This window comes from Lissotriton vulgaris, chromosome 6 (genome assembly GCF_964263255.1).
Source record: "Lissotriton vulgaris chromosome 6, aLisVul1.2, whole genome shotgun sequence".
Taxonomy (NCBI): domain Eukaryota; kingdom Metazoa; phylum Chordata; class Amphibia; order Caudata; family Salamandridae; genus Lissotriton; species Lissotriton vulgaris.
The window spans coordinates 498,472,909-498,487,831 of NC_141694.1; the positions used below are offsets into that span (position 1 = coordinate 498,472,909).

Genomic DNA, 14,923 nt, shown 5'->3' on the forward strand with positions numbered 1-14,923 from the left:
ATCCACCGGAGTCGATAATGGCATTTCTTTTGCCTTAATGTTGCTTCCCTTGTTGTCATTTCTCGCCGCTCCCCCTCCCAACCAGCATTGCTTGTTTGTTTTGCTTTCAGAAAAAAATAAAAAATAATAACACTAGGAAGAGGTAAACGCTGGGGCATTATTTTATTGTTGTTTACTATCCTAGTTTATGTGTCCAGTCAATGCATGACGTCCAGAGAGGCAAATATTTTTCCTGCGCGCCGACTGTGTTGACAATTTCATGTTTCCAGCTTCTCTACTCCATTTCTTAAAGTAGTGAACAAACAAGCAGCATCTGTGCTGAGCTGGGCCTTTCCACCTCCGCTTCCTCCAGGCCTGGACTCTGGTGATGTATGTGTGGGCACAAGACAGCCACCTGTGCATCTCCAGAAACCACCTATTCTTCTGTCGATGGTACAATGTTTGACAGGCATTTTGCATTCCTTTGTGGGTCACCGCCTGCACCGTAATATGTGGTACTACAGGAACTTTATAATTACTCAACATAATTGCGCTACTGTAACACCCTTTGAAGGATGAATGCCTCAGGGGACCCTGCTGCAAAAATACAACTGCCACCTGCGAGCTACATTGAGATCTGTGAAGCAGGCTGCTGAGCAAAGTGTGCACAGCATCCGTGTGCCCGCTCTCTTGCAAGGATCATCATTTGGCATCCAGCTCACTTTGCATAATCCAACTGGATAATGTAATGTTGGATACGGTTAAGACACCAACGCAGTGAAGAACCTTTTTAATATGGTGCTCTTCCCTGATTCTCCCCATTCGTAAAGGAAAACATTTAAAACTTGGCCCACTTGCCACACTGTGTCATTCTGGGCAAACCTCTTGTGCTTTAGTTTCTGTATCTACTGCAATTATACTGTAATTGCATAGTAACAATAGTGGGGTCGCTTGTAAAATTGGTGCATTGCCATTTACATTGAGTGTGACACAGAGGTCGTTTTGGGTTCCATTGATCTCTGCCAAGGGCCTTTCAGCTGCCATAAATTGCCCTTACCTGAGCAGGAAGGCTAGTCTGAAGAGAAGTGCACTGGAATGAAGAATTTCACCTGATAAAATTCTAATAACTTAATGATATTCTGGATGTTTCCCTTCTCCTGCAAAGCGGGTCTTTTCATTTACCTGTACCAAAGAGTATGTCTTTTTTATCAAAACCTGAACCGAAGTTTGGTCCCTTTTCTTTTTCACTGCTTTCTCTACATCCTGAATTTTTCCATATTATAGAGGTCAAAGTTTTAATGCAAGAAAATAGAAGTATGTGATTCATTTTGTATTATAGCTCCTGTTGGCTTGCTGCCACCATTGAAATCTGTCCCTATCTGCCCAATTCTCTCTCAAATCGCTTTGTTTTTCCTGTAGGAAGTCATATGACTTTACTGATGGTCACAGTGGTAGTGACCGAATCTGAGAGAAGCCCTACACAAAGAAAAGACACAAATGTTCCTCGAGGTGGAGAATAGAGTATCAAGGCACACGATCAGAAGTGGAGGGACTTGCACTCTGCTGTCGAGCATAGAGCTCAAGCATAGAGTCTTAGGAAAAATATGGTAAATTCTCTCGGAGTCATAGATTTATTGACCCAGGAGACTTACTGTTTTTTTATGTTGCTGGTGGGCTGCTACACTCCTTGCAGCCCCCTACAGTATTAAACAAATTGGTGGTACACCTTCACCTTCTAAGGGCATCACAAAGCTAAAAAATAGCACAGCAATATGCGGTGCTCCTTCAAGGAGCAGTGAATAATAAATTAGTGACTCCTGCACTCATCTATTATTCACTTTTTAAAACTACAAAAGTATTGTTGTGTGTCTCCCAGTGCCGGCCCCATACCTCCACATTATAATTTATTTTGAGGGATGCAGGGGAGCCCCAGGGCCCTTGTGGCCCAGTCATCCCCCCTCCCCTTACCCACTGTGGGTACAGGCAGGAGCTGGCAATTTGTTTTCTTAAGTGGGTGCTGTGGTTCCCATCCAGAGCTACCAAAGTTCCAATTGTTGAGGGGCTACAGGGGGAGCCCTTTAAAGACATTTATGCAGGGCACCCCAGTGCCCACCAGGGGCTTCCACTCTGCTGGGGACGTTGGGGGCCACAGAGGAAACCCCAAGTCCCCTGCTGGCTCCCCCTACTAGCATTATAGTGGATGTTGATGGGAGCTGGAACTTTATCTTTGCTCCAAAATGGGCAGGTATGCCTGCACTCTTCCGGGTTGGGTACCACAGTATCCCAGGGGTGTGTACTCTGGTAAACTGTACAGTATAGGGTCCCTGGGGACAGGGTCCATGGGTCCCACGGTGGAACAGTCCTGTCAGACGGACAACTATCTTTTTTTGAGCAGCCTGCTCCTTCCCAATTCCGAGAAGAGGCGTGCTCTCTGGCAGCTCCATCTCGGGTCTCATCTCTGGCTATGGGAGCTTACCCAGCAGATGCAGCTTCACTGCTCCTACTTCTGCATGTTTCCCTTGGTCGCTGGTGGCTGTTGAGCCATGTGATCCCCGTGGAAGGCTTGATCATGGCGCGGAATAGGTAGGCACTCTGTGTGCAAATATCCTGGGATCAGTGAAGCCATGCACAGTCCGATCCCCTTCCTGGGGTGCAGCCACAGCAAAGCGGATATCTTTCTGGTGTTGCAGTCACACACAGGCCAATCTCCTTCTGGACAACACAGCCATGCACAGTGTGAAAAAGTGGATTACTAATTTGGTTGGATGGTATTCCACTACATGTAAATAAGGCACTATTCTTTTTAAGTCCAGTAAACCTTTCAGTAATTTAAACCTGAGCTCAACCCCTGGTACTTATGGGACAGAGCAGAGAGGCGTTACTTAAGGAAATGTGTACAGCATTTAAAAGTACCAAAACATTTAAAAAGTCAAAAACATAACACAATACAAATCCCACTAAAACAACAATAATTCAATAAGAGGAACCAGAGATATATATATATATTTTTTAAGTTTTCAATATAAACTGTGCTAAAAAGAATTAACAGGTACATGCATCAAAGGATTTTGCGATCGCAAACGGTGCGAATCGCAAAAATTGGACATTTGCGATCGCAAAATCTGCTTTTGGAATGCATGAAGGGTGAAGGCCCTCGCAATTTGAGAAATTGCAAATATTTGCGAATTCTCAAATTGCGATTGCATTTAAGGAATCGCATTTTGCGATTCCTTAAAGGCAATGCATGAAACTTTTAAAAATTGCGATTTCGCAATTAGGGGGAGCAAATTACCATGAGGTTGAACCTCATGGTAATTTGCGAAAACTTTGAAAAATTCACTTTTGTGCATTTTTCAAAGTTTCATGTTGTGCACACACATGCCCTAAGGGCATGTGTGTGCACAACATATGTGCACAGATTGATTTCAGGGGTGCAACAGGGTGTCCTTTGGACACCCCTGCACCCTTGAAATCGCATTGTCAATTTGCGATTCGCTAATTGCGAATCGCAAATTGAGAATGTCTTCCCATTCATTCCTATGGGCCTCTAGGCCCATAGGAATGAATGGGGAGGTATTCCTTAATTGCGACAATTGAGTCGCAATTAAGGAATATTAAGAAATTGCATTTTTTTAAGCAATTTTTTGATGCATTGCATTTTGCAATTCCTTAATTGCGATTCCTTATTTTTCGCAATTAAGGAATCGTAAAATGCAATATTGATGCATGTGCCTGTAAGTGCTTCCCACCATCATCCAGTTCTGCTTCACTGGTACCTAGGCGCGATATGAGGCCGACCCTGATGGAGCGCTGTTCGGATACAGAAACCAGGTTCGTCCTGGTCGTAAGTTTTACCCTCTAACTCAATCTCTGAAATGGTATTCAAAAATGCACAGTGGGGCAAGGCAGCAGGCTGTGGCTGAGATGGGCTCAATGAGGCCGGAAAGCTATGGAAGAAAGTCTCGGTCAAGCCATGGACGTCTGGCAGGAAGCTCAGAGCAGGAGAAATAAAAAATTCTGCACCCATGGAAGTTCCCTGGCAGGGCAGATATTTGTGGGGCCTTTGCCCAGTAAAGATTTCTGTTATGGACGTAGTCACATTTTTGGAGTTCAGATTCTTCCAGTGAGGCAAGGCTGAACGCTGTAGTCTAACAGGTCTCCGCAAGGCTGGATAACATCTCTGTAACGTCTAACTGAAACAGATTCGATGTTGTGGAAAAGCTCTCACCAGGAGCAACCTGAATCTTTGCCCCAGTGGTATACGCACCTTTTTTGGACTGACTAGGCAGATTTGTCCCGGTCGCCTGAGAGGGAGAGGGAGCCAAAAAGTTTCTAAGTCCCAGGTTTTTTAGGATGTTAGGAGGAGTACACTTTGAAACAGCCAAGGGTCCCAGGACCTTAGGAACAGCAATTGGGGATGAAGACTTACTCGTGGAGAAGTCATCAAGAGGGTCCAGATTTGGATTTGGTTTTTTTTTTTGATTAATTGGTGCTATTTATTACTCTTTCTGATGTCATTGATTAATTTTAATGGATGTATATTTGGATTCAAATGTATTTGTTGTATATGGTTTAAAAAAAAAAAGGAGGGTCCAGGTCAGGTTCAGTTGGGAATAGTCAGCTGAGCTGTTCAGGAAAAGGGCTTCTAGCAGCTTGTTGTGTCCCTTTAGCTTGACATAAGGTCATACAACTGATCCTTGGAGTCTACTTCTTTCTTCTAGGTAGAAGTGGGAGCACATACCCTGTTTCAGGTCTTCTTACATGTCTCATCAGAAGGTGCAGTCCTTCTTTTGTCTTCCACAGGGCCAAACGTGTCCAGAAGAGGGTGCCCGAGAGTGCTACATTTATGCCTGGTGCTAGTTCTGGGTGGGCGTGATTCCTGGCCTCCCCTTAACCAATGAGGAAGTAGGTCCCAGGGTTAACCCTATTCACTTTTGCAGTGGTTCCTATGTGCCCTACTGCAAACATTCCCACTGTGCCCCTCTTTACCTAAATCGAACATGGCAAAAATGTTTTTCCCCTTTGCAGAGCTCCTGTGCCCACACTAGAGGTGTGGCCAGGGAAATGGGCAACCCCTCCTCTGTGGTCATTCATAACCTGGGGAACCTCCTTTCCCACTCGGGTTGCTGCCTGGCAACAAAGGGGAACAAAGGCCGGAGCACGTCCAGGTGTAAGTTACATCTGCCTGTGACACCGTGGGCCTCTTTGAAGTTAATTGAATTCCTGGGAATAGTCCAGATGGGCAGCCTGAGAGAGGAACATGACACCTCCCCACTCCCAGGATCTTTGTCTGGCCTCTGGGAGCAAGTTCAAACCTCACCAAATTAGCGTCTAGAGGCTTTGGGCAAACAAAAGGTGACTTATAAAAAATACCTTTTGTAAAAATCCATAGTACAAATCTGACTTTACCAATTATATTGGCTTTAATAAATATTTTAAAAAGTCCAAGAATTAACTTTGTAACTGCTTCGTAGGCAGAGATAACATTATTTAATGTTAATATACCGTTTAATACTTTCCAGTATAACTGCTAACCCTGCTGCGATGAAAATAGATTTTGGGGCCTTGTCACTGTAAGGTCATGTTTAACATTCAAACCTTTCCTACTTTCAAATACAATGCACCTAGCCTTATTTGTCATTAAGGCCTACTTAGGATTAATTGATTAATATTTAAAAGGGTGGATTAGACCTGTCAAAGGAGTAATTTTAATAGATCAAATTTTCAGTTTTGAAACTGCACAGACAGGTCATAGTAGTAGGCCTGAAATCATGTTTTGAATTGTCACTCTGTTGGGGGTACACTTTGTACCACATTCCTAGGGACTTAGAGTTACGTTAAATATATAAATTAGGAATATAGCAAATATCAATATATTTAAGTCTGAAATAATGAGGGTGATCATGCAAAAAGAGGCCTTTTCCTACAAAATGCATACATTTGGTTTTACAAGGAGTGGTGTGAGAAGAAAGGGGCACATGTGGGTTTGCAGAGTAACGGAAACAGCAGACATCTGACTAACACGTAAACTATGATGCACCCTTACAAAAACAGAAGTTACTTATAGGTGAGGGGGTAATCCCTCATATGTCCAAGCACTATTTCATCAAAAACTCTTACAATCTGAAGGAATTGTGTGGTCCTTTCTATAATCCATCATACAGATTTAGATATTGAGAGAGAGTAGGCTGGTTCCCAACTGTGGTACTGGTGCAAATGCCAGTACTCCACTACCATAGATCAGCTGACACCTCTAAAAAAGGAGTACTATTTTAACTTCATCCTTTCATCTCACCATCATCATATATTGAGTCAACCAGAATGGTGAAATTACGATCAGGATGGCTCATAATAACCATACGCCGATGTTCTGGCCCAACACCTAGAACATCAACACATTGGTGTTGTGGACACCTTTATCGTTGCATTGCCTATTAAAATCTACATAGAGCTTAGTGATAACCTTTATCTCAAACCTGTATTTTAAAGCACTGTTTTCCAGTCTTCATGTTTTGTATGAGATCCAAATAGTTTTCATTGGTAATTTTGAAACTCACAAAAGACACATTGAGGTAAAAAGGCCAACAATAACAACTGAAATAGTAGCAAGTGACTGTCTATGTTCTACACTGGGAAGGCTAACCACAAGCCCTTTGTGTATGATATAACATTACCCAATTCAAATGACTTTTTGCATTATTTTCACAGATACCGTTATGGAGAGCCTGTGAAAGGCAATGCAACTGTTACAATCACTGCACCGTATTATACTTCTGGAATATATTCAAAAACATTTGAGGTGAGTTTGGTCCCATGATACTATATTTGAACGTGTAAAGGACAGGCATTGGGAATAATAGCTTTAGTAGCTTCTTCTAATGTATGCATAATGGAAATGTAATTATTTGTTTTCCCTATGTAAGGGATACTCCTTCAATATGGCTGTTTGAACTGCCATAACATTTTTTCCAAAATGAGTGAATCACTCCTCTGTATTGGAGTACAAATGTGATTTGTATGCTATGAGGGTCCTCTATCCCTCATTGCAAATTTCATATACATAGAATGAAGTGCTAGGAAAAAACCTAATTACTAGATTGCTCTTGCGTCTAAGTATTTTGGGCCAGATGTAGGTGGCCAATTACCAGTCGGTAACGGCCGATTTCGGCCGTTACCGACCGGTAATTGGTTTTTGAGATGGAGGGGCCATTATTTTACAGAATCGGTAAATTTACCAAAACGGTAAATTTACCGATTCTGTAAAATACCGAATCAGTAATTTTACCGATTCTGTAAATCCCAGATGTAGGTAGCACTGTTTAAAGTGCTACAGGCCTTCAGAATTCGGTATTTTACCACCCAATACAATTGGGTGGGAAAATACCGAATTCAGGTGTACATGCACATCTGTGCATGTACACCTGTGCCATGTGACACACAGACATGCCGTTAGGGCATGTATGTGTGCCACATGGCACACAAGCCTGGAATTGGGGTGCTAGAGGGTGTCAAAGTGACACCCCCTGCACCCTTGCAGGATTCGGTATTTACCGATTTGGTAAATACCGAATCGGTATTTCCCATTGATTCCTATGGGCTTCAAGGCCCATAGGAATCAATGGGCGATACCGATTCGGTATTTACCAATCGGTAAATACCGAATCATACCGATTCGGTAATTCTAAAATAAGAATTACCTACGTCTGCCCCCTTCCTATTTACCTACTCTTAAATACCGATTCGGTATGATTCGGTATTTAAGAGTAGGTAAATAGGAATTACCTACATCTGGCCCTAAGTCTCTAACATGTCTGCTTGCAGTCCACAAATGATACCATTATGTATGTATGTTCAATTTCTTTCAGAAAACATAGAATTGATTAGTTCATTCAGAGACTTAACTCACTCAGCATAATAAGGCAAGGAAGCGCTTCCACAGCTCCAAAACCCATGAGGGCTTGTAACATTCTCAAAGTATTTGGAGGTTGTAAAGTAGCACACTTCTCTAGGAAGTCAGGTGTCATTCCTCTACCCTCACTGGATAATTCATATCCAAGGAAGATCACATTAATTTGTGCAATTTTAGATTTCCTATTGTTTTTTTATACCCTAATCAGGTCAGAAGTATCACTATTCTCTGCACCCTACTGAGGTGTTCGCTCAAGTCATCATCTGTAACGCATATGTCATCAAAGTATGATGATGCCTCCACATCTTCTTGTAAGATCATTATTCTTTCTGCAAAGAGCTCAGGGCTCTTCTTATACTTGATAAGCAATCTTGCCTCTGCATATTGAAAGTCACCAAACAAAAAAGCAGTGATATACTGGGATTAAGGTGCTATATTTTGGCTCGAAAATCTGTTGGAAATGTCGAATGTTTTGTATTTTTAACTAATCGGGTTTGTCATCAGTCCAGTTCTGTGAGACTTTTGCACTACATGTGTTCATGTATTTAAGTTCCTATAATCTAAAACTGGTCTACATGAATTATCAAGTTGTAATACTGGGAAATGAGGAGTATTCACTGTAGAATGGCAAGACACTATTATTCCCTGATATTGTAATTGATCTGGGATGGCCTTGATATCGCACTTAGTTTCTGGCTTTAACGGGTACGGACCCTGAATGTGGGGCTCACTCCTTAAGAGAATCACAGGTGGTATAGAATCTTTCATCCACCCTGCTCACTTTTTATACAGTGCTAGAGCCAGTTTTAGAGCCCATTCACATACATTTTTTTCCACGAGTATTGCTGGCCTTATTACCTCCTAACCCCCATCTATTTTAAATGATGGAGGCCAGTCACCCTCTGTGAGAATGCTGTCAGGTATCTTATAAATGAGACTTGAATATGGCTTTCATTTTGTGCAATCTACCCCCCTCAATTTGTACTTCTACACCATAAATCCTAACTGGAGAGTTTACTTGTCCATCTGATGTTTCTATGTGTATTTTTTAGTTTGAGTCACTCCCAGATGCTATTTGAGGGTATGGCGAACTATTGTTACTTCTGCTGCTGTGTACAGAAATGCTGTGACCCAAGTCTCGTTTCGCAGAAGTGTCAGCAGTTTCTGAGGCATTCTTTTTTGCTAAACCCCTACTTTCTTTTTTTAAACTGAGCATTTGAGTCTCAACCATTCTCTTCTTTCTTCATGTTATCCTCAAGTTTCTGTGCTGACTTTGTCATGTGTCTGTTTAGTGTATTCATTTTCTCTGAGGCCTTTTACTGTCCCCAGAGTCCAGCAAAGAACTGGAAGAATGGCTATCAGAATACTCATACCGATCTTGCTTCTTTATTTAATAATCACTGTCTCTCAAAATATATCCACCCCTTCCTGGACTCCTCCTTTGGTAGAGATCTAGTCCTGGTTTTCTGTTTAGCTTTCTGCTTTTTGTTAGTTTCTAAGGCAAACTTTTCTTTACAGTAACCCTCAGACTCCTGTTTCATTTTGAGTTGCAGTTTTGTGGTTTAAAAACCTAAAGTATTCTGTCCCACAGAAGTGCCTGTTTCTGAAATAACTTTAAGAAGCTCCTACTCACAATCTTGAACAGGAACAGTAGCCTAGTGCTGGTTCACTTCCAGAACGCTACTTCTCCTTGAATGTTACTGAGAACTATCTAAGAAACCATTCCAGAATTACCTATTAATTTCATATCTAAATCAACAGCTGGTGCAGTCCCATGCTTATTCCGAATTTGTTTTAGCACCCCTATTAACACTGTCAATGAGCGAGTTCTATGCTTAATAATATAAATAATTACAACAATTGTTCCACATGCTGCACACAGTTCTCAATATGGGACCATACCAAGTGGAACTCACGTAGCTAGTATTCTTTGGGCACTTTGTCCATAGTAGCATTAATAGGCTGTGTACTAATGGTCTGGAGTGCGTGGTGCCCTTATGGTGCCGGACCTGGATTGTTTCAATCGCCACTGTATGCCAGACTGTTGATGTTGCCCAAAGGTTAGCACAGACTGATTTAATAAATATTTTATATCTGAAGCAGACAGATTTGCTGCCTGTGGAAGCATTGTGTACTCAGTCAATTTGGGTTAGTTAGCCCCTTCACTAGTTAAAGGACCCAAGCTGACATTCTGAGCTACACGAGGTAGTTGTCCACCGAACAATGCGTGGTGGTCCTGATCACCTAACTGAACTTCTAAGTCATTATATTGTTGATAATTAGGAGTTATTGCATTAGCTCTGTTTGTACGAAAGTTGACAGTATTTGGGTCTACAATATTCAAATCTACCCTGAAATGTTTTAAGGCATGGGGAAAGTAGGCAGGTGCCCAGGGCCCCAACCTTTAAAGTGTCCCCTTGGGATAGTACACATTCTGCTTATTTGACATCTGCCTATTCTATATTTCTATCTAAACTTCTATCCCTGTATGCCCACCTTTACCTCTGACTCTATCTGTCTATGAAGTGTCATCTTAAGGAGATATGGGGTTTCGGCCATGTATATTATGTCTTTGTTTTGTGACCGTTTTAAAGATTAACATTATTTAGTATTGTTTGGCAACATTTGGTCTTGAATTAGCAGGAAATGAATAATAAAATTCGAAGTTGTTTCCTACATGGGCCTCAATCATGTTTTGCCCAGGGCCCCAAAAATCCTTAAGATGACACAGACTCCACCCATAAGTAAAATAGTTCAGAGGGGTATGTAGCATGTGCATGTACATTAAAAGTGTTCTCCTCCCCTGTACTAAAGATGCATCTTGCTAGGAGATGTTGTGTTGGTGGTGCTCTATAGTTTAATCCTATTGGTACAGGAGGTTACCCCATTGCAAAACTGATTAAAAAAAAAGAGATTCAGGGGCGTGGCTAGCGGCCGTCAAGAATGGCCGCTGCCTAATTGAGCTTCCTTTCTTCCGGTGCCTATACTGCCCTATCCTGAGCCATCCGCTGTTGTGTAGTGAATCAGACGGCAGCTTTTCATACCCCGAACCCGTGTACATTCTTGAGCCTCGGGTGAAGCTTGCGCAAAGCGATGTCGCCCGACCGGAGAACCTGTGGTCGGGAGTAATGGTGGCCCCGGGCCCGGATCGGGATAGCGAATGCCTTCAGGCGGACCGAAGACTGTGCCCAGTAAGTCTCACTGCCGCAGAAGAGGTGCAGCGGGCATTGATGAAGGCAGCGGTGGGCCAGGAGTGGCGGCCTGTGGGTAATTGACGCGTCTTAGCGGCCAGTGGCGAGGTGTTCTGGTGAGCTTCCCGTTACGGGAGGCCCCGGCTTTGCGGCCTGGAGTGGCGAGCTGAGCAGGGCAGTGCTCGCAGGCAAGGAGGCAAGACAGTGTAAAGGCCTACGGAGGAGTGACGTCCCTGAACTGCGGCACCGGTAGGCCTGTTTTGAGTGGCTGCACAGGTGTGGCTGTGGTGAGAGTTGGTAGAGGTCCAGAAGGAGGGAGCTCTGCGGGGACCTGGCGGGCGCAATCTAGGCCGCGCCAAAATAATTTAGGTCCCGGCTTGGGGCCTAGTCGAGAGAGTGAATTTCCCTGGGTGGAGCAGCACAGGAGCTGTGCGCATCCACCTCTGGCCTTTCCCTGCTGCAGGGGTGCTGACGGATTGCTGGGGACACGACCGGCGAGCACTGGCTGACGCCCCCCCCCCCTCTCTTGAGGAGGTGCCACCTGGTTTCCTGGATATGCTGGAGACACGGGAAGTATAAGGGTAGGAGAGGAGAGTGCGACCTTGTACTGAGAGAGGTGCATTGGATTGATGCAGGATTGAAGCAGGATTGGTCCGGTGGGCTCCTGAGTCCAAGACTGAAAGGGGGCAGTGTATATGACCCCCCCCGGTGTGACTGGAGGAGCAGCTCCATAGCCATTGCGGAGCTGGAGTTGAGGTGTGGGACGCTGGCTTGTGGGCATCTCATGTTACCTGCACACTGGTGGCTTTCGTGAGAGTCGGTGCTGGGGCAGATGGAACATCCAATGCCTGCTCCGTGGTGCTGAAGACGAGGCCGACAGCCTTGGCCCCTCAGCAGGAGGCCATTGCAGATCAGTGGTAAGACTGGTGAGGCGGAGACGCTGTATGCTGGAGGTTGATGTGGCTGGCCTTACAGTTTGGTTCTACATTGTCACAAACGGAGTGGTCCACGTGCAGCAACAGACTCTTCGGGGCAGTGGCGCAAGAGAGGCAATTGTATGAGTGCAGGACGCTGGCTTGGCCTCTATCTTTGGCGAGGTTGAGGTGGTCGCTCCAAAGCGTCCTTCTGTCCTCACCGGTTGGGCCATCGGGTGCTACGCAGTCATGGTGACTGGAGGAAAGGGCCCCAAGGCCAACGCTCAGAAGCAGTTAGTGAAATTCGCTTGGTCCAAAACAGGAGAAAAAGGCTAATCTCCATGCTCGGAGTAGGAAGGGGGGGCAGATGTCCCTGTAGGAGCCTCGGAGCCAACTCTTCATGATGTCATGGAAGCAATTGATGGCGTACGTGATTCAGTGGACTCAGTCACCATGGAGGTCTCTCTCCTCCAAGCTGACTTCAGAAAAATGGACGAGAAAGTCAAAGAACTGAAGATAGTTACTAGCGCAGGTGGACACATCGGAACTTCAAAGGCAAATGCTGGAAATGCAGAAGAAGCAGGAGAGGATGTCGCAACAGCTTGGTGACTACGAAGGGCGAGCCCGTCGCAACAACATTCGCATCCTAGAAGTTTCGGCGAAAACAGAGGGGCCAGCGGCTGACTTGTATGTGGAGGATCTCATCACGCAGCACCTAAAACCAAAGACTCTGTCCAGTTATTTCTCTATTGAAAGAGCCCACAGGGTACCAGGTGGCAAACCGAAACAAGGCGCACCCCGAGGTCCCTTATTGCCCGGGTTTTCAACCATCAGGACAGGGATATAATCTTGCAGACTTCTCAATCCAACCCTCCCTTGAAGAAAGATAACTATGAGGTGGCGTTCTTTCTGGATTTCATGGCCAAAGTTCAGTCTCAGCGCCGTAGCTTCCAAGCGGTGAAGAAGGAACTGAGAGATCGGGAGGTGAAATATGCAATGCTTTCCCCTGCGTGGTTGCGAGAGGAGTCGCATGGCAGGTCGTGGTTCTTTGACTCACCAGAGGCAGTCTGGGAGTAGATGGAAGGCTGGAGCACAGTGGGAAGCCAAAGGAGGGATCACCATGGTCGATCTGGCCAGCAAAGAAGTGTCCGCGTGGAGGTGGCGAAAAATGGTTCAGCTGAGGACAGTCAGCTGAAGGAGTAGGACAGATCGCAGTGGATACAAGACTGGGGAGCTCACACTTCACTGAAAGCGCAAGTAGGGGGTTGGGGGAGGGTATAGATGCCCACTGTTACAAGACTGTCTTACAATTGGGGGCTTAATGATATGATACCAACTGATGGGTTGTATTGTTGTGATATGAAAAGGTTCAGATGCCGCTAAGTATGTATGGCTACACTATAGGTCAAGTGTGATGTTGACCTCGGGAGGGAGTGTCAGTTCACCCCGAGCATCTTTAGCATTTCGGGGGGGGGGGGGGGAGGCACTCTGCTATGTTTGGGCGTCTGTAGTTTTAAATCTATGGGCAGGGGGGCAGGGAGGGGGGCTGGGATGGAAGTTTAGGGCGGGCGTGTGTTGTCGTTTCTTGTTGTTTTCCAAGGGGTTGCAAGATCCTGAGATACTAGATGGATAGGCCGACGAACAGGTGCCTTTGCGGCAAGTGGAAATGTAGATGTACTGTTTTGCTATGCATTGATTTTTATGTTTGTTTTCAACGTGACAGACAAAGGGGTGAGAGCGTTGCTTTTCCTTGCAGGTTGCGTTATGACGTATTTGCCGCATTGTTGACCTATCAGGTTGTATGTATCTCCGAGCTATAGGACGGGGGCTGATCAGGAATTAGTGCTCTCTGTCCTTTCTTGGAACGTTAACGGCTTGGGTGACAAAATAAAAAGAGGTGTTGTCCAGCAGTATTTGAAGAGACAGTCCCAAGACCTTGTTCTACTGCAGGAAACTCACTTGGTGGGTAACAAAAGTAAGACCCTTAATAGATGGTGATACCGGCTCTTTCTGAACAGGGGGTCCTTGTTATTTACATTATAAAGATACCGGCTCTTGGTACATGCTGACTATACCACTGGGTCTAGTGGTACGTGTATTCTGGTCAAAAAAGGCACACCACTGATTGTACATAAAATGTGGACAGACCTACGGGGACGGTTTGCTGTGGCGGAGGCCCAATGGGAGGGGAGGGCCCTTAATGTAGTTTCTGTCTACCTGCCACCGGCACTGGGAAGGGATGCCCTAGCAGATCTAGGACAAGTGTTGACTAAATTCCCGATGGTACCGTTCTACTGGGCGGTGATTACAACATGACTATGAATGATACGGTTGATAGATATCCGCAGAGACCGGGGGCCAGACCAAATAAACTTATGGCAGAATTCACTGCGGCGCTAGGCCTCTCTGTTGTGGGGTGGGAGCTACAAGCAGCAGATTCCAAATACACGCACTTTTCCAGTGTGCATGGTAGTCTCCATCGCATAGATTACTTTTGAACATATACGGCCTCAGTAGGCAATTTTCGACACCCTCAGACGCTACCCAGAGGGATCTCGGATCACTCACCTGTGGGGATTGAGGTCACTCATGGCGAACGGCAGCTGCGAAGCACTATTGTTATTAATCCATGGCTGCTGAAAATTCCGGATATTAAGGAGGAGCTCTGTGTACAAACAGGGAACTTTCTTACAGAAAATCTAGGGTCGGTAGATTCGGCACAGACTATATGGGAGACATATAGGGGAGTCTTAAAAGGCTATTGCTGAAAACAAAATATGTTGCCAAAAGACATGAGATATTGGTTCAATTAGAGGAGGAACTTCGGGGACTTGAGGCTGACCAAGCGCAAAATCCCTCGGATGACTCATTACATAGTTTGACTTTGAAGCAAGATGAATACAGGCTCAAGGCGCGTGAACACATGATGG

The 14,923-nt window shown here is 44.9% G+C and overlaps 1 protein-coding gene across 1 annotated transcript in view; it reads left to right on the forward strand.

The window, feature by feature from the left end:
* LOC147707489 (CD109 antigen-like) overlaps positions 1 to 14,923 on the forward strand; it is a 943,435-nt gene that overhangs the window by 331,193 nt on the left and 597,319 nt on the right. Inside the window, exon 8 of the mRNA XM_086926506.1 lies at positions 6,688 to 6,778. Within this exon, the coding sequence (XP_086782632.1) occupies positions 6,688 to 6,778 (91 nt within the window). The remainder of the gene's footprint in view (positions 1 to 6,687; positions 6,779 to 14,923) is intronic.